At 35.1% G+C, this 27,249-nt stretch overlaps 1 protein-coding gene across 2 annotated transcripts in view; it reads right to left on the reverse strand.

Annotated features, from left to right (window-relative positions):
• The window catches only part of LOC124354689 (gamma-tubulin complex component 4), a 38,998-nt gene that overhangs the window by 7,093 nt on the left and 4,656 nt on the right, over window positions 1-27,249 (reverse strand). The window contains exons 3-12 of one of the 2 annotated variants that reach the window (XM_046805325.1): window positions 26,648-26,850; window positions 26,074-26,168; window positions 25,816-25,990; window positions 24,884-25,019; window positions 21,220-21,365; window positions 19,338-19,494; window positions 15,632-15,742; window positions 13,921-14,098; window positions 8,003-8,210; window positions 6,243-6,284 (exon numbers count right to left, since the gene is read on the reverse strand). In XM_046805325.1, the coding sequence (XP_046661281.1) occupies window positions 6,243-6,284; window positions 8,003-8,210; window positions 13,921-14,098; window positions 15,632-15,742; window positions 19,338-19,494; window positions 21,220-21,365; window positions 24,884-25,019; window positions 25,816-25,990; window positions 26,074-26,168; window positions 26,648-26,850 (1,451 nt within the window). The other variant, XM_046805326.1, reaches the window with a different exon arrangement.

The raw sequence follows: 27,249 nt of genomic DNA on the forward strand, positions 1-27,249 counted from the left end.
ATGAGGATGAAATGGGAGATGACCTTCAACTTCGATCGGAATTTCAAACAACTCAAGGTATATTTAAACTTAATAAAAATAAAAACAGACAGAAAATTACATACAGTTAAATAAAACATGAACTAATTTAAAATTATCCAATGGAATATTAATGGTTATCGCGGACATTTGGAAGATGTAAAACATCTTTTACAAACCAAAACACCTCATGTAATTAGCATCCAAGAGACTAAACTCCACCCGGGATGCCAAACCCCCTTGAGGGGATTTGACATCTTTCGTGAAGATTTCCCTCACGACGGGCATGCCTGTGGTGGTGTTGCTCTATTCGTGGATGAATCCCTAGGTGCCTCTGAGGTGCCCCTCCAATCCAATCTCCAATGTGTTTGTGTGTCAATCCAAGTCCCGTTTAAACTGTATATATGTACCGTCTACTTTCCACCAATCCCAGTCACCCTCTGTCAAGGTGATCTCGAGGCACTGATCGGCCAGTTACCGAAGCCTTTTCTTCTCCTAGACGACTTCAATGCCCACCACAACATTTGGGGGTCAGACCATTCCACACCAAGAGGAAACTTGGTCGCAAGAGTCCTCGGAGATCAAAACATCTTTGTCCTTAATGACGGATCCCCAACTTACCTGTGTCCAAGGACGGGAGGTCGGTCTGCTATAGATTTATCTATATGCAGTCCAGAACTTGCTCACAGATTCGATTGGGAGGTCCTCTCCGACACATTCGGGAGTGATCACTTCCCAATTCAGATCAAAATACCTGATTCTTCGTTGAATATCACTAGAAGACCAAAATGGATCCTCGATAAAGGTGACTGGGATAAATTCCAAAAACAATTTACATTACTTGATATAAATACTCCATTGGACATAAATACTGTAGTAGAACTTTTTACAAACTCTATAATAACAGCAGCTCAGGATAGCATTCCGAAGACATCACCCGAACCAAGACGAAAAAATGTTCCTTGGTGGACAGAGGAGTGTTCGAGAGCATTGCGAGAGCGAAGACGCGCCCTGCGAAGATTCAACAAACGCCCAACCCAAGAAAATCTTGAAACCTACCGGTTCCATAGGGCAAAAACGCGACGAGTCTTCAGAAATTCCCGAAGAACCTCATGGCAAAATTTCGTGACCACAATATCTCGAACAACTCCAAAGGCCGAAGTATGGAGAAGGTTTAGGTCGGTGTGCGGCAAATCCCAACCTTTGCCAATTTTGGGACTCAAGTCGGGCGGAGACGTTGTGACTGATCCCCGGGATGTTGCCGACCTGTTGGCCTCCTCCATATCGGAGGTTTCAAAAAGTTCGTCTTACTGTCCTGAGTTTTTGATATATAAGCAATATTCTGAACAAACAGACATACTACTCAACAATCCAAATCCATGTCCCTTAAATATAAGTTTTTCTATGCAGGAGTTGGACTCCGCACTGTCATGTACTTCCAACTCTGCTACTGGTCCGAATGACGTGCACTATGCCATGCTTAGACATTTACCCTCAGAGGGTAAGGGGGCCCTCTTAGCGCTCTACAATAGAGTGTTTGAGGAACAAACTTTCCCACTAGCATGGCGTAAATCCCACGTCATCCCCTTATACAAACCGGGACAGGACAAACTATCTCCGTCTAGTTACCGGCCCATCTCGCTTACCAGCTGCCTTTCTAAGGTGTTGGAGCGGATGGTAAACCGTAGGCTAATCTGGTTCCTCGAAAAGAACAATCTCCTTTCGAGAGAGCAATGCGGCTTTCGCAAAGGACGATCGACGTTGGACCTCATGGTTTCCCTTGAGACAACCATACGTGACGCATTCCTTGAGGGAAAGCAAGTAGTCGCTGTATTTTTTGACCTGAAAAAGGCATATGACACAGCGTGGCGGAGAGGCATCATTAACACTTTCCAGGCATGGGGAGTGAGTGGTAATATGCTGGCTTTCATTCAGGGGTTCATGTCTGACCGTACATTTCAGGTTAGACTAGGGACAAACCTATCCAGCACAACCAATCTGGAGAACAGGGTACCACAGGGAAGCGTTTTGAGCTGCATGTTATTCGCCGTCGCCATAAACGGCATAACGGCTTGTGTCCGCCGTCCTGTACGTTGTTCTTTGTTTGTGGACGACTTCGCCGTTTACGTCTCTGCAAGAAGACTTGCTACGGCGGAGCGTTCCCTGCAGCTAACCATAAAGCGACTGGAGGAATGGAGTAGGCGGACGGAATTTTCGTTCTCTACTTCCAAAACCCAATGTATAACATTCTCCAGACTAAGAAACTATTTAGAACCGTCACTTACCTTGAACAGATCCTGAATAACATCAAGTCGGAATGTGAGATTCTTGGGTCTTACATTTGATTCCCGACTTACATGGATCCCTCACTTAAAATCCCTTAAGGCAAAATGTCTACAAAGGCTAAATATGCTTCGAGTTCTTACTGGGACCAAGTGGGGCGCGGACAGGACATGTATACTACGTTTCTACAAAGCTTTTGTCCGTTCGTGCCTTGACTATGGTTCTCAGGTTTATTCTTCTGCCCGGCCAAACGAATGCTTAGGAATGCTTGACTCGATTCACCACTCTGCGATCAGGTTGGCTACTGGAGCTTTTCGTTCAAGCCCTACACCTAGCTTATTAGCGGAGGCTAGTGAACCAATGCTGGATATGAGACGCAAGCAACTTGCCATAAATTATTTTCACTCCCTTAAAGCCAAGCCCGAAAATCCGGCATATGAACACGTATTTGAAAATAACTAGCTCGAAGTCTATGCTAATCGCCTTAACATCTCAGCTCCCTTTGGAGTAAGGGCTAAAGCGCTCCTCTCGGACCTTGGTATCGAGGAGTACCAAGTAAGCCAATGCTACCAGAGTGATATTTCTCCCTGGTTAGTATTAAGTCCCGAAGTTGTCCTGTCACTTCACAAGTACAAGAAAGAAAACACTTCTAATTTAGTGTTCACGCAGGCTTTCCGGGAACTCTTGAGTGCTCGGGCACCTTGCGACATAATTTACACTGATGGATCTAGGTCTGAGAATGGCACCGGATGTGCGTTCATAACGGCGAGTCGTGAGTATAGATTCTGTCTGCCCTCTGTAGCGTCAGTCTACACGGCAGAACTGACCGCTATTTTTAAAGCATTGAACATCGTCTGCCCCAGGACCAGAAGGCTGGTCATCTGCTCCGACTCGCTTAGTAGTCTGCAAGCAATCAAGGACATGTATCCAAAACATGTCCTTGTACGCGACATCCGTTGTGCCATTCACAGACTTCAAGTCCGAAGTATACAGGTTGTTCTGGTGTGGGTGCCCGGTCACGCGGGAATTCCCGGAAATGAGCTTGCCGACAGGGCTGCTGGGAGTGCTCATGAGCTTCCTCCTTTTACTGCTATGGTGACAGGGTCAGACCTAAAGCCAATGGTGAAGGAGAAGTTAAGACGATTTTGGGGTGACTCTTGGTCTCGGACGGTGTGCAACAAGCTAAGAGCCATAAAACACACAGTAGCTCCTTGGGGGACAGCCATCCGCGAGAACCGCAGAGAGGAAGTAGTGTTGTGTCGGTTGCGAATCGGTCACGCGCTGCTGACTCACGGGTACCTCATGAGCCGCGGGGATCCCCCGGAGTGTGCGCGTTGTGGAGTGGCTCTGAGTGTTGAGCATATTTTGGTCGAATGCCGTGATTATGCAATGCTAAGACGATCTTGTCAGCTCCCAGCAAGTCTGTTCGATCTGTTGGGGGATGATGAGTCAGTCATTGTAAAGCTTTTTGAATTCTTAAGCAGAACGAGTCTTATCTCAAAGATTTGATCTGAGCGAGAGTACCTGTTAAGTTATATAAACTTTGTCCTTCTATTTATTGTTATTTGTTATTAGTAAGGGTGGGTCCCTTTACAACCTTACCTTCACTAACTTACCTGGTTTTAGCATTAGATTGTTGTTATATTTATTATCGTTATTATTTATCTAACATATTTTAACTATTGGGCCCCTTTACAGCCTCTCGGCTATTTTGTTATTTAGTTTTAGTTTTCTGTTCACTGCTGTTGTTTTTCTTAGTGTCTTAATGTGATAATCTTCTTTGACACAGCGATCCGCTGTCTATTCTCTATACTGATAACGTGACACCATATTTTAAAGTGTAGGTGTCCGTTAACCCTACGGGCATTGATAACCTCCGTGTTTTATGCCCTTATAAATAATAAATAAAAAAAATGCCAACAAGAACATGCTGTTTACGCGCATGAAAAATGGACAATTACAAAAGAGGGAATGGCTGATGTATTCACACTCTGCAGGTTGTTTTTATTGTGTCCCTTGTACCCTATTTCACAATGAATCAATTAATTGTGACACTGCTTTTACAAATGGATTTAATGATTGGAAGAATGTAAGCCGCCTTTCACAACATGAAAAAAGTTCAGCTCATAGAAATAACACCCTTTCTTTTGTTAATTAAGAGAGGAAATGTTCTTGGTAAAATTGATTCTGCGTTGCATCAACAGTACATGAAAGAAGTGGACTACTGGCGTAAAGTTTTATCACGCGTTATTCACGTAATAAAGTTCCTTGGGTCTCGGGGATTGGCCTTTCGGGGTTCTAAGAATGAAGTGTTTGGTTCTTTAACAAATGGGAACTTTAACCATGCAAAGCACAAGTGCTGACTTGGGAATGGTTTGTAATCTGTATAAATCACTTAAAGATTACGTACAGACCCTTAGAGAGAGATATGATTACTATGAACAGAAGGGTACGGAATTAATAAAAAGTGAGGTAGCTAACTACGAGGAAGACGCGAAAAGGAGAAGGAAGAGAAATAGAATGTCAGACGAAGACGAATTAAATGGCACTGATACCAGTAGCTTTGATGGAAGAGAAAACATGATTGTAAATACATTTTATATTGTTATTGACAATATAACCCAGGAATTAGATAACAGGTCAAAAATTTATTTTGATCAAAATGAGGTTTTTGGTGTTTTGTATAACATGGACAAACTAAATGATGAAGAAATTCGTCAAAAAGCGTGTGGTTTGGTGGATAAATATTCCTCGGATCTCACATCTGAACTTGGGGAAGAACTGATCCATTTTAAAACGTTTGTGGAAGAAGCTGAAGGTATAGAAGAAAACGCAAAAGAACATCATTTACCTGCCTACTATTTAAAATTTATCAGGGAGAAACAACTGACAACACTCTTCCCAAACATTGATACTGCACTAAAAATCTTATTATGCATGTCTTAAAATGCATCGGGAGAACGGTCATTCAGCATTCTCAAACGTGTGAAGAATTACCTACGCAACTCAACCACTGACACCAGGCTGTCCAGCCTAGTTGGGTTTTCTGCAAATGCTGAACTGTTGAATGAACTGAATTTTGATGATATTGTAGACGAGTTTGCTGCATTAAAAGCTACAAAAGTTGATTTGTAAGGAAATATAAAACATAAAACTATTCATGTAATCAATGTATAATGTCACTAATATGATTTAAATTTATTATAAAGTGTACAAAGCCACTAACTTAGTTTTAATTGTAAGTCCCAACCTTTTTTATTTTGTGTAGTTTTGTTTTTTTAGGTAGGGGGGGCCGCAAGTTAACATGTGCCTAGGGGCCCCTAAGGTCATAATCCGCCACTGGTTAGAACAACTAATATGACAACAATTTCCACACATTCCCTTACATAACAATGCATGGTGCCGGTTCCTATACCGTCTTCAAGAGACGCACAGACACTTCACTACATCACCCGCCATGCTGAAGAGATATACGTACCATAATGAATGAGATCTGCAGATATTTTAACTGTTAACTCTTTAATTTTAAGAAATGAGATCTGCAGATATTTTAACTGTTAACTCTTTAATGCAATAGAAATCATTCTTAAAAAGGCATTTTTCATCTAAAAGCATTATGTAGGCGTTTGTGTTTTTGATACATTTTTGCCACAAAAGGTTTGAATGACATAACCAGTATATGCACAAAAAGTATTTGCAAAAAAGATTTAATTTCGATTTTGTGTAGGAATGCAGTAGACATCTGGAAGAATCCAAACCAGGTTGCAATCAAAACACTTTGGTAGTTTATGAAATACAATGACCAGTATGTAAAGGGAGGAGTTTGTGCTGTTTTTTTATATTTAATTCTTGACTGACACTGTTACAACTGGAAGAGAATATGGATGTGTGGTGAGAGAGAGAGAGAGAGAGATAGAAACTTAAAATGATCTGAAACTCACCGGATGACGTTTCACCTGAGAAGGTTGATCTGGATTGTGTACCTGAAAATGGCAACATTCAAATTATAGAAAAAACATGGTGTATTGCATTACCATTTTAGAATTTGTAGATAAAAGTAACCCATCAATTACAAATACTAGCTGAAAAAAACCTGTTCACTGGTATAAATACTGAAATTTTATTTTGTTAGTTCTAGAAGTATGAGTAGAAGTTTCAAAGAGCTAGATAGTAGGATATTGGATAACAATGTTGTGTTTCTGGGTAACATTGAACTAAGGAATACTGGCTACGATTTGTTTACCTTAGATTTCTTTTATGACTAAATTCAAGTTCTATTTTGCATTCTGTTCAACACAACATTTGAGTGAAATCCCATACAAACAGGCTTCTTCTGTCTGTTATACGGGGGCGCTGAAGTGTTTTGAAATGGTCTAATATGTTCTGTACTCATAAACACACAAGCATAAAACTTTGTAAAGTGATATAGGGCATAGGATTAAACTTTTTGATGCAATCAGTAGCTCTTCACCACCTCAGGGGGATGGCCCATAAGGAGTTGGTGGAAATCTTAAACATAAGCATAGGTTGATGAGCATACCATTTTAAAGGTCTTAGTTAGTAGAGAGAGCATCATCCCACAAATCAGACCTCTTAAGATTAATCCTAAACAAAAGGGCGGTGCTCAAAAGTTGCAAAACTGATCATACGATTCAGCCATTCATTCAAGCCATTCTTGAACTTGCACAAAGGATCAGTCTTATATCACAATACTCAGCATATCTCTCTGAGTGTAATGGAATATAGATTACAGCATTAACTGTGTTCGGATGTTGAAAAACCTTATTCAAAAGAATCGCCATGAGTCTTTAGCCTGTTCTAGAATTAATCACTAGGGGGAAGGAACAATGAAATGGGAGAACACCGCCATTTCCAAGGATTGTGAGGCTTTAAGGGCGCTAAATATTGCTTTACACTTGTTTTATTATAGGCTTCCATGGAAATTTTAATAAATAGTGTACAGTCTCAATTTTGAAGAACTATGTATTATTAAATCAATATTATTGTTGAAAAATAGTAAATAATTTATTATGAAAGTTACCTAAGAAAAAATTAGCTTCTATCACATTATTTTCTATATTAATTAGATTTACATATTTTACAAGAATGCAATACAACATTGTTTATCAGAATCTTCTTTATCTCCAGGTTATCTGGATTGGTTTTACAAAGTGGACAGAGTCCAGCTTTTTTAATAATAAACAACTTTGTGGAATTTCCAGTGTAACATACACATAGAATGTACAAACTTCAAGTTAAATATTACTTACAATACCACAATTTTCCCTACTTTGGCTATTTATCCACAGTTTTGCGAATATTTGATAAAAATAGGTTATGAATACCTGTACATGAATTGTATAAATTCTGATGTATTATTGCAAGTTTGCTATTCTCGCTAGAACTATCAACTTCTGACAGACTATATCAAGAGTGCACGCCACTGAAAGATTAAAAACCTTTTAGGTACAAAAGTTGTAACATTAGTTTTTTTATTCCAAAATATACCTTTACATTTTTAGTTATATATTTGTTGGCTAAACAGTAAAAAAACCAATAAGCACAAAGGAACAAAACAGTACAAACACATAGACTCTGGCAGTGCCTTACTTTTGTAAGTGTTTGAGACTATAAAGGTTAATCATATTATTTTTAAATTCTGGGGATGAAAATTATAAAGATAATTAGATAATTGTATCACCTCTTTATAAAGCAAAAATGCCTGGGCTGTGATATGAGTGATGAAGAGGCTGTGCTGGTGAATGACCTGCTCAAAGTCCTCAGTTTTGTCCAGGGCAGCTTGAAGAATGCTGAACTCACCCTCCAGCACATCCAGTTGTAGGTAACACTGGAGATTGTGGATAAGGAACATGAGGCAGTTGTGTAGTGACCATACCTCTTGCCGCACACTGAAACAAGTGATCGAAGTCCTTGAAACTTCAATCTAATTATTTTGTTAACATTTGTTTTACAATTCCATAATCCAAAAACTTTAGCAAACTTTTAGCAAATAGCAACTGATAAACTCCATGAACTCTTGATCCTATATTTTGAAAACCACATCAACAATTTCATGATATCAAGTAGATATTGTATAAAAATTCAGCCTATCGCAAATGTCGGTAGCGTTTGCTGAAAATGTATGCATAACTCTTACCGAACATGGGCTCCCAGAGCCAAAAGCCACCTTATTCAATGTTTTATATATATACAGGGTGATTCAAAACTAAACGGCAATCTCTCGAGAGCTTATTCTATAGCTAAAAACAAGTAAAAAAGTTCATATAACCATATGCCCGGAAACGCTTCGTTAGCGAGTTACGCCTAGCGAAAGATTTCGCCCGGATTTCAGAACCCTTGGTGAAGTCAGGCCGTATAAAAATGGTAAAGGTAGTTACAAAGATACAAATACGATTGTTTTTTATGTTTTTATATCTGACAAATTTATTAAAATTCGTCCCAGAGCTGTAAATGCAATACTTTCAGAGATATCTTACGTAAAACACAAGAATTGGTGCAAAGAAATAACACATTTTTGTGTTTAACGTAAGATTACTTCCATAAATGTTAAATAAAGGTCATTTTTTTCTTAAACGGATTTGTAGAACATTTAATTCTGAAAAGATTCATGTGAATTACTTAGGAAAAAAATTAATAATAGGTATTGAAATTTAGCTTTATTTAAAAATAAAACAGACGCACAAAAATGCATATTCTTATCTGCATAAAATATTAACTAATGTTTAGGTTGTGAGTAACAGCTGATCATTTATTCTAGACTGAACATTAACATAAAATGTATTTACCTTTATAAAACTGTAATAATCACCTATAATAGTTGCTCAAAGTGTCCTCCGTTGTTAGCAATGCACGTTTTCACACGACGAATCCACTCTTTTCTAGCGCGTTTCATAACGTTTGGAGCATTCTTGATAGTTTCTGCCGCCTCTGTAATGCGATTACGTAACTCCTCTATGGTGTTAATCCGTTTTGAATAAAACAATTGACTTCATCCAACCCCATAAGAAAAAGTCTGCTGGCGTGAGGTCAGGAGAACGTGGTGGCCATTTTACTGGTCCATTTCGACCAATCCATTGTCTACCGTATGTATCATTTAAATAGTTTTTCACATCATTAGAAAAATGTGGAGGTGCTCCGTCGTGCATAAACCATGCATTTATTCTGTTTTGAACAGGAATATCTTCCAAGAGGGTAGGCAGGTTTAGTTCTTAAAAAATTTAAGTACGCTACTCCATTAAGTCGATTAGGGAGGAAAAATGGACCAATCAAATTATCACCCAGAACACCAAGCCATACATTGACTGAAAATGTATGTTGAAAATGCCTCGTCGCAGTTTCATGTGGGTTGTCGTACGCCCAAGTATGGGCATTACGAAAATTTACAATTCCATTTCTAGTAAAACAGGATTCATCAGTAACGAGAATACGCCGAAGAAAATACTGATGTCGTAAACAATTTCTTCTTAACCAGCGGCAGAACATCTTCCGTTTATTAAGATCTTGCGGTAATAAGTCTTGAACACGTGTTATATGGAATGGGTACAACTGTGCTTCATGAAGTGTCCGCCATACGCTTGACTGGCAAATATTTAACTGACGTGATAATCGTCTGGTGCTTGTGGTTGGTGATAATTCTACAGTATTTATTATTGCTTGTTCATTATTATAGTTCCTTGCGCTACGTTGACGACCTGTATCTATTCGCTTCGGTTTAAAGCTACCAGTTTCTCTAAGTCGTCTCTCCACAGCTTCAAATGTTTTGCGATCAGGTGTTCTTCGATGTGGAAAAGTATCACGATATTCCTGAACTGCAGCTAAACCATTCTTGTTAACTTTGCCGTAAATCAGTATCATGTCCGTATACTCTTCAAACGAATACATACCATTTACATTATCTGCCATTATTTACTAAGATAATTACATACACTTTTATAAAAATATTTTAAAAATAAATATTTAATAAAATATATTTTATACACTTGTATAAAATATTTCCAAATAATCACAGGATCTCACAAAATACAATCTTCACACGCCACAATACAAAAACCTCCATAAAGGTTATTCAAATATTACTTCATGAACTTAATTGTTGATCAGCTGATATTGCCAACCTTTGCAAAGAAAATATGACGATAAAAAGTGTTGAATAAATGATCAGCTGTTACTCACAACCTAAACATTAGTTAATATTTTATGCAGATAAGAATATGCATTTTTGTGCGTCTGTTTTATTTTTAAATAAAGCTAAATTTCAATACCTATTATTAATTTTTTTCCTAAGTAATTCACATGAATCTTTTCAGAATTAAATGTTCTACAAATCCGTTTAAGAAAAAAATGACCTTTATTTAACATTTATGGAAGTAATCTTACGTTAAACACAAAAATGTGTTATTTCTTTGCACCAATTCTTGTGTTTTACGTAAGATATCTCTGAAAGTATTGCATTTACAGCTCTGGGACGAATTTTAATAAATTTGTCAGATATAAAAACATAAAAAACAATCGTATTTGTATCTTTGTAACTACCTTTACCATTTTTATACGGCCTGACTTCACCAAGGGTTCTGAAATCCGGGCGAAATCTTTCGCTAGGCGTAACTCGCTAACGAAGCGTTTCCGGGCATATGGTTATATGAACTTTTTTACTTGTTTTTAGCTATAGAATAAGCTCCCGAGAGATTGCCGTTTAGTTTTGAATCACCCTGTATATATATATATATATATATATATATATATATATATATATATATATATATATATATATATATATGCTCAGAGGCTTCTTTAAACAATAGAAGAAATATATGTGGTCTTTTTCTTCTATTGTTTATATATATATATATATATATGCTAAAGAACATAGCTTGTAACTGTCCCCAAATAGCTCAATCAAGTTGAGAATTTAGAAAAGATTTATCTTATCAATATTTTGCTCAGTGGCCAACTTGGTATTCTATTTTGTTTAAATATAGCAGTTATTTCAAACTTTAATAAATTACAACTTTGTTATTTATAAACCTAGAGAAAAGACAAAAAAGTACCCAAGAATGCTTAAGATTTACTAAAAATGTTGTGATAATAAATTTTTTTGTATCTTTATAGAGATACTGATTATATGTAAATCACAAAAAAGTTCAAACTTGGAACAAAAATTGATCTTTTAAATACCTCAAGATTGTTGGCCAACTTAGTACACCTTTCTTTCCATTATGGCGGCCGTTTAAACTTTAATTAAAAATATTCACAACTCTGTTACTTATGAACCTAGAGAAAAATATAAGACTGTTGAATTTGCTAATAACAAATCCTAAACCTTTTGTTATGAACATTCTTTTATATCTCAAATGGTATGTAATATTTCAGTTGTTAAAACATCTACCTTCTTCTTCTGACTGAGCCAGAAAGAATATTTTTATTAGTTATTTACTAACTAGTTATTCATACTAACTAGTTAATTGTCAATCATAGGACTAAGAAGAACCACCTGCCTTTTGTAAAAGTTGTTCTTGTCAAATATTTGTTAATTGCCAGTACTAACTACCACTCGCTAAAACCCTGATTACTCTGCTGAAATTTATAAATTTATCTAATAAACTCTATTAATCTATATTAAATTTAACATTCAGCCCTATACATTAGTAACCCCTGTTTTAATTTTAAATAATTTAATATTTCCATATATTAAAAACATTTAATTTCTTAAATTGTTAAAAAAACCAAAGTAGTCTTTTTTATTCATCTATCAATTTATATATTTTAGCACAAGTGTAAGTATCTCTATTTAAAAGTATTTCTCAATTTAACACCCAATGTGGAGTACCAAATTGATAAACCCTTTGACTGATTGTTTTTTTCACAGTTGTGCTCCAAAAATGAGTTTTTATTGTTATTTTTTAAATGGGTATGCTAAAGCATATATACTATAATTTAGAAAGGAAATTTACACTCTTATTAAATTAAGTTTGAATCTTTTGAATTTGTAAAAATAAAAATAAAACCTATACAATATAAAGTTAAACTATTATTTGGATTGTTGTTTGTTGAGTAACTGTTTAAAAATTAGGTAATGTACATACCTTTACTCATTGAAGTCATGGCCTGACATGTAGTGCTATTTTGCTAATAAAAATGTACAATCCTGCTATTAACTTTCTAAATAGAAAGTAGAACAGTATATTCAGTTAAGAAAGTTAAACATTATAATAATATGTTAGAGCGGAAGTGACCCAGATAAATGATAACTCGAATAACTGGGAATAATGTAAAAACACAATTCAGATCACAGATAATATTAAGCAATTTATTTGTTACAAATATAATACTAAAATAGAGCCAGTTTATTATTTCATTTTACAAAGTTTAATGATATAAAAATAAACTAAAAAAGAAATGTTGTTTACTGTTGAGTAAAATCTATTCAGTAATTAATTTTTGTTTAATTTTGGTAAATTGCTTCCATGAAGTACGAACAAGCAGACGTTTCAATATGCCATTTTCTCTGGACGAATTGGCGAACTTCAGGTCAAAATAAATCATCAGCCTGTCCAGATATGCTGTGACATCAACATAAGTCATTAAATATTCTGGTCATTTATTATCAGAATAGTTTTACTTGTCCTGTGTTATCATTGAAAAAGAAGCTGCTGATATAAATTCTACATCAGTCATTGTACCAATGCTATATTTGGTCTGATGCCATTCATTTAAATCTTCCAAATTCACAATTATCAACATTTCTCTTGTAGGCCTATTCCAACACTGTTGTACACATTATTCTGAATTCCAAATGTGTTAATAAAAAACAAATTATTGTGGAAATTCGTCAAAATTTGCTTTTTTTCTATAAAAAACCCTGATTTCCTCCACTCTGTAAAACTGATCTGAATAACTGAAGCTAAATTGATAAATGAGGTTGTACTGTATTAAAAGTTAATACAGCAGGCAGGTGTTGGCTATAGCCTACAAACCCAGTTTTCTAGACTTGACACTCAATAAATACTACATATGGCAATAACCACTTTTATTTCGTTAGCCGGTGTGGTTGGTCCAGTAGTGTAACTCCCTTGCTCTATACAGCTGCAGCTAGTCACTTTGTCTGCTGTGAAACATACTGCTTGTTTGGCTTATTGCTAATATTCTTGTTCTGCATTGGACAACTGGCTCAAAACTTACATCCAGACTGGAAAATCTGATGGCGACAGATAAGTCTCCTATCCACTGTTGTTCAACCCATGCACATCCGATATCTAATACATACCAGATAAAAGCTAAATGTCTTTATGTCTCTTCCACAAACCACTTTAGCTATGCAAGCCTGTGTAATTTTTCTGATTAACAATAGCACATTCAAAAAATGTAATTACCATATTTTATGATGCTGTAATACTAATAACCCATATTCTTTTCACAATATTGTAATCTAATTTTAATTTATAAATTGTAGCGTACTAATATGTTTTATGAATTTTTACATTTTATCCACAGACAGTATAGATAATAACCACCCACAACTGATAATTATTTTAATGAATAAATACATTCTTCAAATTTATTTATTAACATTATTTTTCTTTTTAATCTTATTTGACTTACGGTTGATCCTTCCTTTTGATTATTTCAAGCCAAACATTGTGGAGGTTAAGTTCAGCCATTTTGACCTGTAGCAGGAAGTTGAATAAATTGTTGTAAGACAGAAGCACAGTCGGAGTGAACAGCAGGTGGAGGGGCCAGGGGGGGTTGTACTCCAGAGTCATTACCGACCATACAGAACCTGTCACAAACAAAGTATTGTACAAGAGGAGGACAGTCAGAATGAACAGGAGGGGGAGGGGCCAGGGAGGTTGTACTCCAGAGTCATTACCGACCATACAGAACCTGTCACAAACAAAGTATTGTACAAGAGGAGGACAGTCAGAATGAACAGGAGGGGGAGGGGCCAGGGAGGGTTGTACTCCAGAGTCATTACCGACCATACAGAACCTGTCACAAACAAAGTATTGTACAAGAGGAGGACAGTCAGAATGAACAGGAGGGGGAGGGGCCAGGGAGGGTTGTACTCCAGAGTCATTACCGACCATACAGAACCTGTCACAAACAAAGTATTGTACAAGAGGAGGACAGTCAGAATGAACAGGAGGGGGAGGGGCCAGGGAGGGTTGTACTCCAGAGTCATTACCGACCATACAGAACCTGTCACAAACAAAGTATTGTACAAGAGGAGGACAGTCAGAATGAACAGGAGGGGGAGGGGCCAGGGAGGTTGTACTCCAGAGTCATTACCGACCATACAGAACCTGTCACAAACAAAGTATTGTACAAGAGGAGGAGAGTCAGAATGAACAGGAGGGGGAGGGGCCAGGGAGGTTGTACTCCAGAGTCATTACCGACCATACAGAACCTGTCACAAACAAAGTATTGTACAAGAGGAGGACAGTCAGAATGAACAGGAGGGGGAGGGGCCAGGGAGGTTGTACTCCAGAGTCATTACCGACCATACAGAACCTGTCACAAACAAAGTATTGTACAAGAGGAGGACAGTCAGAATGAACAGGAGGGGGAGGGGCCAGGGAGGTTGTACTCCAGAGTCATTACCGACCATACAGAACCTGTCACAAACAAAGTATTGTACAAGAGGAGGAGAGTCAGAATGAACAGGAGGGGGAGGGGCCAGGGAGGTTGTACTCCAGGCATCACAGGCCATACAGAACCTGTCACAAACAAAGTGTTGTAAAAGAGGAGCACAGTCAGAATGAACAGGAGGGGGAGGGGTCAGGAATTGTTGTACTCCAGTCATCACCGACCATACAGAACCTGTCACAAACAAAGTGTTGTAAAAGAGGAGCATAGGCAGTGTGAACAGCAGGTGGCGGGCCAGGAATGGTTGTACTCCAGTCATCACCAATCATAAGGAACCTGTTACAAAGTCATGTACAAGAGGGGCACAGTCAGAGTAAACTGCAGGTGGAGGAGGCATTTCTTTTCCCATTCTTAATCTACCAGAGTCATGATGAGCTTTATTCAGACTCAAACTAAAGTCAGTCTTAAATTTTATTTTTACTGTTTTATTGTATATAAGTATACTACTGAAATGGAAATAGGCTTATAAAAAGTGTGTATTGAGTTATAAAAAATGTAATAATATTAACCAAGATTGTTAAAATTTAAATGTATCGAATAATCTCAATCAAAATTGTTAAAATTCAAATGCATATAATGATCAGTTAAAATTCTAGAATTTAAATACATAAAAATGTAAGTTGATAATTTCTAACAAGAGACAATAGCAGACATTCAGTTCACTTACATCCAGGTGCAACAGCATCTTTCGGTGGTACTTTGAACGAGAATTTTTCCATGATGACATCACTGTTCAATTGGACACTGCGAGCTGAAGTGTTTAACAAGTTACTTAAATCTGAAACATTAGGCAAGTAATTTATTTAAAATATAATTTAAAGTAAGAAGTATAACTAATACACTTTTGTTATTGCGTCTTGATATAACTGTTCTGACAACTGTTGTCTTGTGAGTAATGTCATAATCTAAAATAGCCAATTTCTTACTTTTAATTTTCGTAATACGTTATATCAAATGAAATGCTGTAAATACGTATATATGCTGTGTGTATAAATAAACTTAGAACAACAGTTTTTGCAGTAAAAGCAGTTTAAAGTTTTTGTTATCACTTTTAAATTTAGTAATTGATGCCAGTCAGTTATCAGCATTTGGCGATTTGTTACACCCTATGTTGTAGTTACAAAAAAAAAAAAAAGAATAGAGACCCTTGAGAAATCACCATTTAATGAAAATCCTAAAAATCTTTAGTTTTTACTACAAAAGCAATGTTGATGATGGACTGAGTGATACATTTGTTCAGCAGATTGACTTCATTTCATGGAGGTCATCATCTAAAAACGAGAGTCACTCTGAAAGTTTTGAAATATAAAAGAGTTTTTGTGCTAGACTTACCAAATGTTAGGTGTGCTCAAAGTTATTCTTTCCAACCTCAGTGCACTTTTGAAGTTTCATTCTCCACTTGTTGAAAGTATCTATTCACTCACTTTTGAATTGAGTAAATATAGCTCAAATCTAATCATTAATTTCAGCATCAGAAGGGATGACCAAGCAAATATTTTTTTCAAATTGAAGAATAACCAGAAGCCAAAGATAGTGAGATCGAGTGAATAAGGAGAATGCTCCATAATTTTACTGCCATTTTCAGCAAAAAATCCAAAGTTTTTGCAGCAGTGCAAAACTTCTGGAAAACATTCATTATACCAACTAATAGCCTACACCAGTTCCATACTCCTGAAGAGAACAGTGTTCATTACTTGCTATATCGATTATTGTTTCTTGACCATTGTGAGGAATGGTGTGTCTTCAAACACCCATACACAAAACTCTTCTCGAGTTTAAACACAATAAAATGCACACATCTCATCTAAAGTTACAATTTTGGGAATAATCAGATGACCACTATTATTACACAGATGAAGGGTCTACTGGCTGATTCTCACATGCTCGGCTTTTTGCTTATTTGGCAATTTTTGAGGTAAACATCTAAAATCAGTTTCCTAACTTTTAAAAAGTCACACAAGATTATTCACACTGTTGTGGATCGAATCCCTAGGGAATTTGAAATTATAGAATGAACTACATTGTGTTTGAGTAACATCCATTCATTTTTTATGATACATAAAGAAACACAGATGTTTGCAGAACATAGTAGAGCACTGTTTGCAGGTCCTTTAGTGTCTTATTGCCTAGCCAGAATTAATGTCAACACAAATATCACTACATTCACTCAAATTATCACCATCACAACAAATTTCAAAATTGATTTCAATGTTACAAAGCGGATGAATCAGCATAGACATGTTTTCCACTGAACTAACTAAAATAAAAAAACAATAAAAGCATTATTACAGAGAACAATACTACAACAGTGGTGACTATAGCGGATTAACTGTAACTGTTTAGAATATTGCCAATAGATTGCAACACTTGTCAAAGGAAAATTGTAATGCAATACAAGTTGACCTGAGTCATGCGTTCCACAGTGGCACTGAACCGTCCAAGTCGATTCAAGGCCTGTTTGTGGGAGAGAATTAAAGCAAAGGCTGTAGCATCCAATATATTAAAACCTGATTGAAAACTGTACTGATGAGACAAGACTCACCCCGATTAAAAAAAGCTAAGATGCCTGTCATCTACAATCCTCAATCAGAAACCTTTGACAATACAGGTGTTTGGATGTCTTGTGCTATTAATTTTTTCAGTACAGGAATTGTTTTGCTGACCTTAAAGTTATTTGGAAAGATATCTTCAAAAATGAAAATGTTAAATGAATATGTAAATATGGAAGTAAGTTCAGTGGTGAAAATAAATAATGAAAACATCCTTTAAATAGGATTTTCTAATGATATGATTGCACTTAATATATTTGTGATATGAATATAATGAAAGAAAAAAAGAATCCTGAACTTACCATAAAGGAGGCACTCAGTAAGAATTCAAAGTGGGTTGATATTTTTCAAATGATTGGAAACATTAATAAATGTATCATTGAGAGGAGATGCTATCTCTAATGGATTTATTGCGCAAACCTTACTCAGGCTCACACTCTCCACTAGTGGACATTATGGATAGAGGTCTACAGCTATAAGATTGTGACCCTGATTCTGTGAGAATATAATATAGTGGATTGTTAGCTCCACTGGGTTCTCCAAATGCAGAACATAAGCATCACAAAGTCTTCTACAAAACTAAAAAAACTCCCAGAGTCAACTACCTCAGCTCTAGTTGTAGATTTTCTTGCTAAGGTAAAGGAAGTTTGTAGAACTAAGAGAAAACAAGAATTGAAACAACCTATAAAGATGTTAGTGAATGTTGAAAAAATATCCACAAAGGTAGTGTTTTGTAACACCATATTCCATGACTCGTTTCAAAGAAGCGTTTGAATTTGGGTTTTTTTAGGAATGAAGATCCATCTAAAGGAATAAAATTTTTTTTTTACAGACTCATTTGGTGTAACAAGGAGAGAGAAAGTTATTAATTGGCTTTCATGGTTAGACAGACATGTGAAAAGAATTTCAGATTGGAAGGAGCTAAGAAATGATTGGTTATTACATTGTCCGAACATAAGCCTCCTTTTTTAGATCTACAGATAATGTCTCCGACAGTTGTAAATAAGTAAAACTGTTAGTTAAGCTATTGAATAGATTTAATTCGTAAGATTATACAAGGAAATTGATATTAAAGTCTCCTGTCGTTTGATTCTCATTAATAATAAGTAATAGAATGGAACCATTTTTCCAAGAGGAGATTCTCAAACATACTATGTTGTATAAACGTTTACTTTTTTCTAACAGTCCAGAAATTGTTATCATTTTTAATACAATTTTCCAGTAAATAATTTGTAATAACTTAAACTGCTTTTTGCTGATCTTCATTCTTTTATAATTATTCGTTTTATATTATTAACTATTATCATGACATCGCAACTGCCATTTGTCTATTCCTTCACTTGATTTGAATGTTGTACAACAATATATATATATATATATATATATATATATATATATATATATATATATGTTCTGACGTTAAAACAGAATAATTTGTCTTTTATTTGATTTATCCACTTTGCTATTATTATTATTGTTAATAGCTGAAGTACTATAGATGAGGAGGGTCATTCAGCACTACCTTAGAACTAGGCCGAAAGTCTGGTTGAAATTTATAAGGTTTAAAAAAAGGTTTTATGGTCAAATAAACCTACACTATCCACGGACTGATCAGATTTTCACACATAATAATCACAGCTCCTAACATTGTTAGTCATTGTATTCTTAGTCAGGATCCCTGCATTGTTTATGAACTAGGAGAGCCAACCAACTTATGATCATTTTAAAAACTAATACTAATACCAATGATAATAAAAGTTATTTTTGAGTCCGGCTTAGCAACATGTTGCTGACAATGGTCAGAAATGTGACATAGTGACTCACCTCTACCACTGTTGGAGGAAACCGACTTCAGCAATGTATTGCTGGCATTGCGCAGAAATGTGACGAACAGCTCACCTCTACCGAGCAGATATAAATCCCTGATCAGCCTCAACTCACCCATCAAATCTGCTCCATCCTTGGCTAATGAGAACAGATGCTGTAACAGTGTCATAGCACTTTTCACTGTTATTGTAACAAATACAATAAGTGTTGTACATTTATATTTCAAAATTTGTAGCAGGAATTTTTTAGATATCTAAGAACATATACTTTTGTCGTTATTTCATTGCTGAAAACGTGCAATATTTGTATTGATTGCTGTGTCAATGACTGGCTTTTAAATTAATGAAAGGATTTTGAATTTTTGTCATCATTATTTGTTGAAAACATTTAAACAAACGTATCTGCCTTCTGTGTATCATTTTGTTGCAGCAGTACTGTAGAGTGATATTTTGTGTGTGTGTGTGTGCTTTTCCTGACTTTGGTATTGAGTTTAAGATTTCAAATTTTCTTTTGTCAACCATGGCGTATTACCACATTCTGTTAATTAGTTAATTTTTATACATGCTTAAGCTTACGTCTTTGGTTTTGACATTGAAGAAGAGGAAAGATACTAATTTTCAAAAAGTTATGTTTCAATTTTTGTAACATAAAATGATAGCCAATGTCCAAAATTCTTTCAAATCATCCACTGCCATTCTTGAGTTGAAAATAAAGTATCTTTTAAAAATGTGACAAACCACTGATAAAGGCTTTTGTGACTGTTTTAAAATCTCTACGCATATGTTTACACCATAAAAGAAACATTTAACTAAAATTTGGTTACAATACCGTGAAACTCTATTATAATGTTTTTTCCTGGTATGATCAGCATTGACGTTACAAACAGAAAACTTTAAGCAAACTCAGGTTTTTCCTCAAATGATTTGTTCCTCAAAATACTGTATTAGACATTTTAAATATTAAATCTTGACTATTGAAGTTTGCCATGTTACTAATTATTGATTCATGTTCCACCACCTCCAGTTTGGCAACAAAGCGGCAGATGAAATATTTCTGTATGCTGAACTAGTAAACAATTAATTATTTCAACTGGAAAATAGTATTGCATTGTATGTCTTTATTAAACAGCAAGAATTACAAATGGTAGGTTCATAGTATTCATAAAATATTATACATCAAATATTGTGCAAAGTTCATATATTTAAAAAAATGTTAAGCCATGGAAAATAATTGGTCCAATGTACAGGTGATTAACCCTTAGCACTCAGATGGAAATAACAAGAGTGCCTAGCAGGTCGGATGGCCAAGAGTGCGACCCCCATCATTGTCTTTCAGTTTCAGTGGTTTACTATTAGCTCTGCTAACAATCTCAAATCATTTTATTAAACATCAGTCTATCAAATATTTTTTTCAGAAAATCCGGTAATACTTTCTTATGTAGGCTGCACAATAGATTATGTAGTTATTACATTAGGGAAATTTGATACCAATTTTAAAATTCCTGTACATGAATATTTAGAAAAATATTTGTTAAAAAATCAGCATCTCCCGTATAAACAACTGTACTTGTAGCAATACAAAGAGGATGAATTTTTTCAGTAGCAATCACTTATAAATCACAATTTGGAAGACCGACCAGAGAACCCTTTACTATTTCAACTGTTTGGCACTGCACCGATATGGTAAAATATTAATTCTAATTTGACTTCCTACTATAACTCAAACACATTGGGAAGGTAAAATCTACTAAATGATTCTAGGAAACATTTTAATATCTATTTCTAAACCAAGTAACGAAAGACAAATTAGATACAAGTGTATGTGTATCACATACTCATGCATGTGGTGTTCCAGTTTTATGATTAAAGAGAGGTTTTACCTGAGTAACACATAATCGTACGTTGTCTATGGCAGACTCTAGACATGAGATGTTCAACACTCGAGAATTCTGAAGAGATTTCAGTTGTTCCAACAGCGAAGACTCCATTTTTTTGCTGATAAAGTTGTGCATCTTTATGCACTCATCTGAAATAAAATAAGATTAGTATTCTATTTTACTTTTATCACCAGCTATTATTCTTTCATGTTACCCCAAATTGAAACAGCACATATTCCTTTGTTTCTTCTCTTTTCTAACTTCCAAACATAAACGAGGATTACAAACAATGCACATAAATTTTACCATAGCACTATATTATGATTGATTTACAACTTGTAAAAATCAGCTAATTTTAAATATTCAATAAATTTACATTTTCTTTTGAAAGCCAGTGTTCACTTAATCATATTATACAGATTTTGTCTCACAAATCTGCAAGCAATAAGTTAAATTTATCCAGTTTGCTTTTAATTCCCTGAATATTTAAGTGTATTAACAACCAATTAAATCACTAAAACTAAAATCTCTCCTGGCAGTGCAGGTGTCGTCCTCTATGGGCTGGTTCCTGGTGAAGTGGGACCTTTTCCCTCCTGGGTCGCCAGATCTCTCACTCTCGGACTGAGTTGTCTGCCTTCCGTTGATGCTAAGGGTTGCTCCAGGTTGAACTCTTGTATCGTTTTAATGATCTGCTCAGTCAACCATTGCTTTCCTTTGGCGTTGAAATGCATGCCCTATCGGGTATGCATCTCCCTCTCAGCTCTAAATCTACCAGACTTACATTTTTCTCCTTGCACTGCTGTGGAGTGTCTGGAATGCAATTTAAGGCTTTTTTAGATTAATTTCGCGCTACATTGTTTGTCCCACATATTTATTACTAAAATATCTTTATGAATCTCGGACTCAATATTTTCCATATTTAGTATTTGCTTTGAACGACCACCAGGATGTACAAAACCAATAGCGCTAGAAGAATTATGCAGTTTGTTTAAATGCCAGGCTACATCCTTACCATGACTATCAGCACACAAAAGTATTTTGTCTATTGTTTTATTACAAACCTGTTTTGAATCTTAACTATTTGTGTCATTTTCTTCATTATTTGTTATAAGAGCTTGAAATGTGTTAACTGACACTAAGCTAAAGTCCATTTCAGTGGTGGAAGCTGTAAGTTTAATTTTCCTTTTATTTGTTTTAAGTCGAATAAAATCTCCTAATGTTAATGGTAAACTTGATATTCACTTTACATAATTTGTTTTATTACAATTTTTCTTGGTAATTATACAATCTTCTTCTTTTTGTAAAACTAGATTTTGAAGTATTGTCTTTTCTTCTCTCAATTGAAAGATCTGCACTCAATGATTTTATCATTAAATTCATATTTTTTAGTTCTTCTGTTAGAGCCAGATTACATTCCACCTTATCGACATCCTCACATTCACTGTCAATATCATCCAATGCTGCAATACATTTTGAGCAACTCCATCTGATATTAGAGTTTTTTATGTTTGTGAAATCATTTTCAGTTAAACCAGTGCAATCAAGATGATGCCGTTGTAAGATTTACTAGTATTTTTAAATATTTTCCACAGGGATATTTTATTTTTTGCCAATTTTAATAATCTTAATGAAATAGTGATTTCTTATAATATTTTATACTTTAATAAAATGTTCCAAATGTTATTTACTTTGAAATCTTTATATGGTATGATTAAGAATACTAAAATGATTAATTTAGTTGGATTAAGGACTGTATCGTCTGCATACATTACTGGGTGACAAGCCTCTTGTAATCAGACAGGTAGGTCGTTTGTATGAAGGAGGAAGAGCACAGGGCCCAGGACTGACCCTTGTGGTACACCTCTCTGCAAATTTATAAGTTCAGATTGGGCCCTTTGTGAAGTTTTATGTTTGGTGTGTTGGATTTCTACCAGTTGCTTTCTGTTACTCAGGTAGCTCTCAAACCAGTTAAGTGCTGCTCCCTCTATACCTACTGTTCTTAACTTTTGGAGTAATTGTCTGTGGTTTAGGAAGTTGAAAGTTTTGTTGAAGTCCAAAAAAAGGTTGGTTACTGTATAACACTCCTCTAGCAGGTCAATGAATTTTCCAACAAGTTTTATTAAGGCTGTGGTTGTTGATCTGCCTTTTAAGAATACATATTGGCCTGTTAGGAGGTTGTGGTATTCGAGGTGATGTAGCAAATCTTCAAGGACAATTTTTCTGGTGATTTTGGAGAAGATTGAGATAGGTATGTAACTGTTAGTGTCAGTTGTTGGTCCACTTTTGTATTTTGGGTATACTCTTGCAGTTTTTAGCTGGTCTGGAAAAATCATTGTTGTAGTGATTTATTTATGTCAGTAAGAGGACAGGAAAATTCTTTTTTTGCAGGATTTTGTGAGTTTGGCTGAGATTCCATCTGTAACAGATGAGGTTTTTAGCTTCAGGGTGTCTATAACCTTTCCTATGTCTGTCTGTGCCATGTGTTTAAACTAGAATATATTTACACTAATCTGTTGTAAGTTCTGGTAAATGAGAGGTGGGATGTTTATTTGATTATTTTGTAGGTTTCTTTAGGCACTGTTGCAAAAAAGTTGTTGAAATAATTTTCAACTTTCACTGGTTCTTATATAGTGCCTCCATTACTTATTAGGTGTACATGTTCATATTGTGACTGGCTTTTTCTTTTGTTGTTTATCGCTTACTGTAAAGCTTCTGATTTATTGTCTGCTCTTGGGACGTGGGCTGCAGTACGTTCTCTTCAAAGTGTTTTCTATCTCTGGTCATATTCTTTTTTCCCGAAAGACATTTCTGCCTTGTCTTCAGCTTAGCCTGAACACTCTTCTTTTTGAAGAGCCTGGAGGTATAGATTTTTGAGTTTTGTACATTCTCTGTCTCAGGGTTTGAGCTTTCCATGTTGCTCGTTCCTTGATGTGGTTAGGGGGCAGCTGTCATTAAGAAGCAACTGTGTTATTTGGTGGAAATTGTTATCAGCTAGAATAGGATTTGGTGCTTGGAATACGGGGATCCAGTTTTGATTAGCTATGTTTGATTTTAAATTACTTGCTCTTTGGCTGAAGATTCATCTTTTTGTTTTGATATCAGTTGGATTATGTATTGGAATGTTTAGTGTAACACGCTGTCCTGAGTAATCTGATAAACTTGTGAGAATGACTGATGTCTGTGTACTAGTTGTTTAATTTTCAGTTTAAAATTCAGTAATAAATTGAATTTTAGGTTTTCAAACTTAGTGTTTTCTTCTTTTTATTTTTTTTACACTTATGAAAACCAACCATAATTCTGTTAACTTGTCAAATCCTCAAGATGAGTTTATATAAACAATTAAGTAATTCATGCTTCTATTTTACAAAAAAATCAAAACAAGAACAGTTGTTAAGTATCAAAATAATAACGTTTTGGTTTAAATTAAAATTACAATGTGTATCAATACATTATTTTCTAAACTAAAAATGGACACATTTCAATAAAAAATCATTTTAAGACTGTTTAATATTGTTTCGTTATAGTTATATGCTTATTTGCTCCATAGCATAAGGATGAGGAAGTTATCTTGCTTGTATCAATTTTATACACTGCACTTGAAAAGGATTAAACACAAAACCAAAAGACAAGACTTTTACTAAAACACGATGTATCAACATCAACTAACCAGAATTCTTATCCCGGGGGTCTCTAGAGAATAGTATGACCATGCTGCCCACAAACTTAGCCTTCTCTGGCACGGATGGAGGGATGTAGCTGGGCACCTGGTCCAAGACAATCCTATACTCAGTAAGAGGCTCATTCTGAAAATGGATATTGACTATAATTCCACCAATAAACACAAATTAAAATCAATCAAAAATATTAAATAAAATACCCACAAAAGGTTCAAAATCTGGGAGTAAAACGTACAGTGTATCTATTCTAAAATAATATAACAGAAGGGGATATTTTACATCTTTAAATATTATTTCAGCTTATGGCCTATATTACAATTCTAATAAACAAAGATTAAAATTTCTCCAATCATATGCTATTACTATGTATTTTTGTATTCTAAGCAAAAAACACTGTTGGGCTTGGGTATAACGCCTTTAACCTCTTCTGATGCATTGGTTTCTTTTTAAACTTTATATATATATTTTTTATATATATTCTAGGGGATATGTAAAATTATTGGTTTATCAAAAACATCAACTTGTTCATACAATGTTTTTACCAAATGGTTAATATTTCTGTAATCCTGCATTATTTTTGTTCTCCTGGACATATACTCGTACATTTATATGTTTACAATAGAACAAAATTTCAGGATTACTATATGACATAACAAATGTTATTTTCGTATGTATAATTGTGTAGTGTTTTTGGTTAATTCACTATATTTATATAACATCTGATAGGCTCAGACTGATTGGTAAGACCAGAAAGATTAAGACAATTGGTAGAGAAGAAGGAATTATGTGTAAATGTAATACTGACAGTCACATAATAATATGTTACATAGTAAGCATAGCTTTACCAGACCTCCAATAAGGTGAGTCTTACTGGTTTATCAATTCCTTTGGCTTGATTAAATGAGGAGACTTTGAAAATTACCAAAACATTGTCAGGCACGCTCTCACTGTCGAGTGTAGTCATGCTGGAGTGTAGACCGTCAGTGGAAGTCATACAAGACTCAATGAAGAACTCACTGTAGGGGTCCAAAAGATGACCGTGGAGCAGCCAACTGGTAAGCTGCTTCAACATCACCTGATGACAGCATTGTATAATCCTGTCACAAACAAATACTAGTGGTATAAAAAATGTTAAAAGCTGTGAATTTCAGATTTCACTATTAAGTTAAATTTGACAAACCTTGCCATTGCTGTATCCACCATGTCAATGCCCGATAACAAATTTTGATGCAACATCTGTAAAATCTTGCAGCCATGAAGTTTATTTGCAACAATCTGAAACAACAGCAAGTGATTGAAGTGCCATAAAAAATATTGGTGAAAACATGATACAAAAATATATATTTTCTAAGTAAGTGTTAATGAAATAGTAAGCAGGTGAATAGATACAACTATGAATAAAGTTATACAATAAAGGTACAACAAATAAAAATCTTAGTTGGTCATTAAATAGATTTTACTTTCAACAGATCCTTGTTTTGTCCTTCTAAATCAAGATTAACTTAAAATGTTTACAAATACTGTATGTGACCTAGATATACCTGAAGTGTTTGTTGCCTTTGAGAATATTATCTTTAAAAAGTACATAAATTTTTTCTTTGTTTAAAATCAATGTTGAGTATCAAGATAATAAAATCAATGAGCAATGAATTTATTAAAATAGTCTACTTTGCGACCAAACAACTTCACAGGTAATTTAATTTACAACAATATTGCAGCAAAGTTAAATTCTCAAACTGGTTTAGGCTACTCACCTGGTTCACGATAGAGTTCAAAGTAGTGAGCAAAGGAACAAAAGGCAAAACTTCAGAGAGGATTCCTGACAAAGTTGTTTCAGGAAATTCCAAAACTTTTTTCTCCAGATTGACCAGGTTGGTGCGATATGGCTCCAAGCTGTCATGCAAACCACTGGAAAATGCACGTAAATACATCCCTGGCATGATCTTAGAGCCATCATCTGGGAACATCACGTATAAATATTACTATACTGAAGTTCTCTTTCAACAATAATTATCAAGAATCATAACACATCTAATCACACATTCAAATATACAAAACTGAGTCACATGAGATATTCTATCATAGAAGGAAAATTTAAAAACTGTATTACGTAATATATTTAGAGTACCCTCCAAGCTCATTAGGGACAAACACAACTATATCTATGCAACATTAGCTTCAATATGCCCTGAAACAATACATTTTTTTTTTTAACTTGTGACAAGTTTGACTCCTCAGTTTGATAGTCTTTATGCACTTATTACTGTAGTCACAAGTTCAGCAAATCAACAAGTTTTATCTTAACGAATTTGAGACAGCAAGTTATTAAAATTCTAATATCTTAATGGACTTGTGA

Source organism: Homalodisca vitripennis, chromosome 2 (assembly GCF_021130785.1).
Source record: "Homalodisca vitripennis isolate AUS2020 chromosome 2, UT_GWSS_2.1, whole genome shotgun sequence".
In the NCBI taxonomy this organism is placed as follows: Eukaryota; Metazoa; Arthropoda; class Insecta; order Hemiptera; family Cicadellidae; genus Homalodisca; species Homalodisca vitripennis.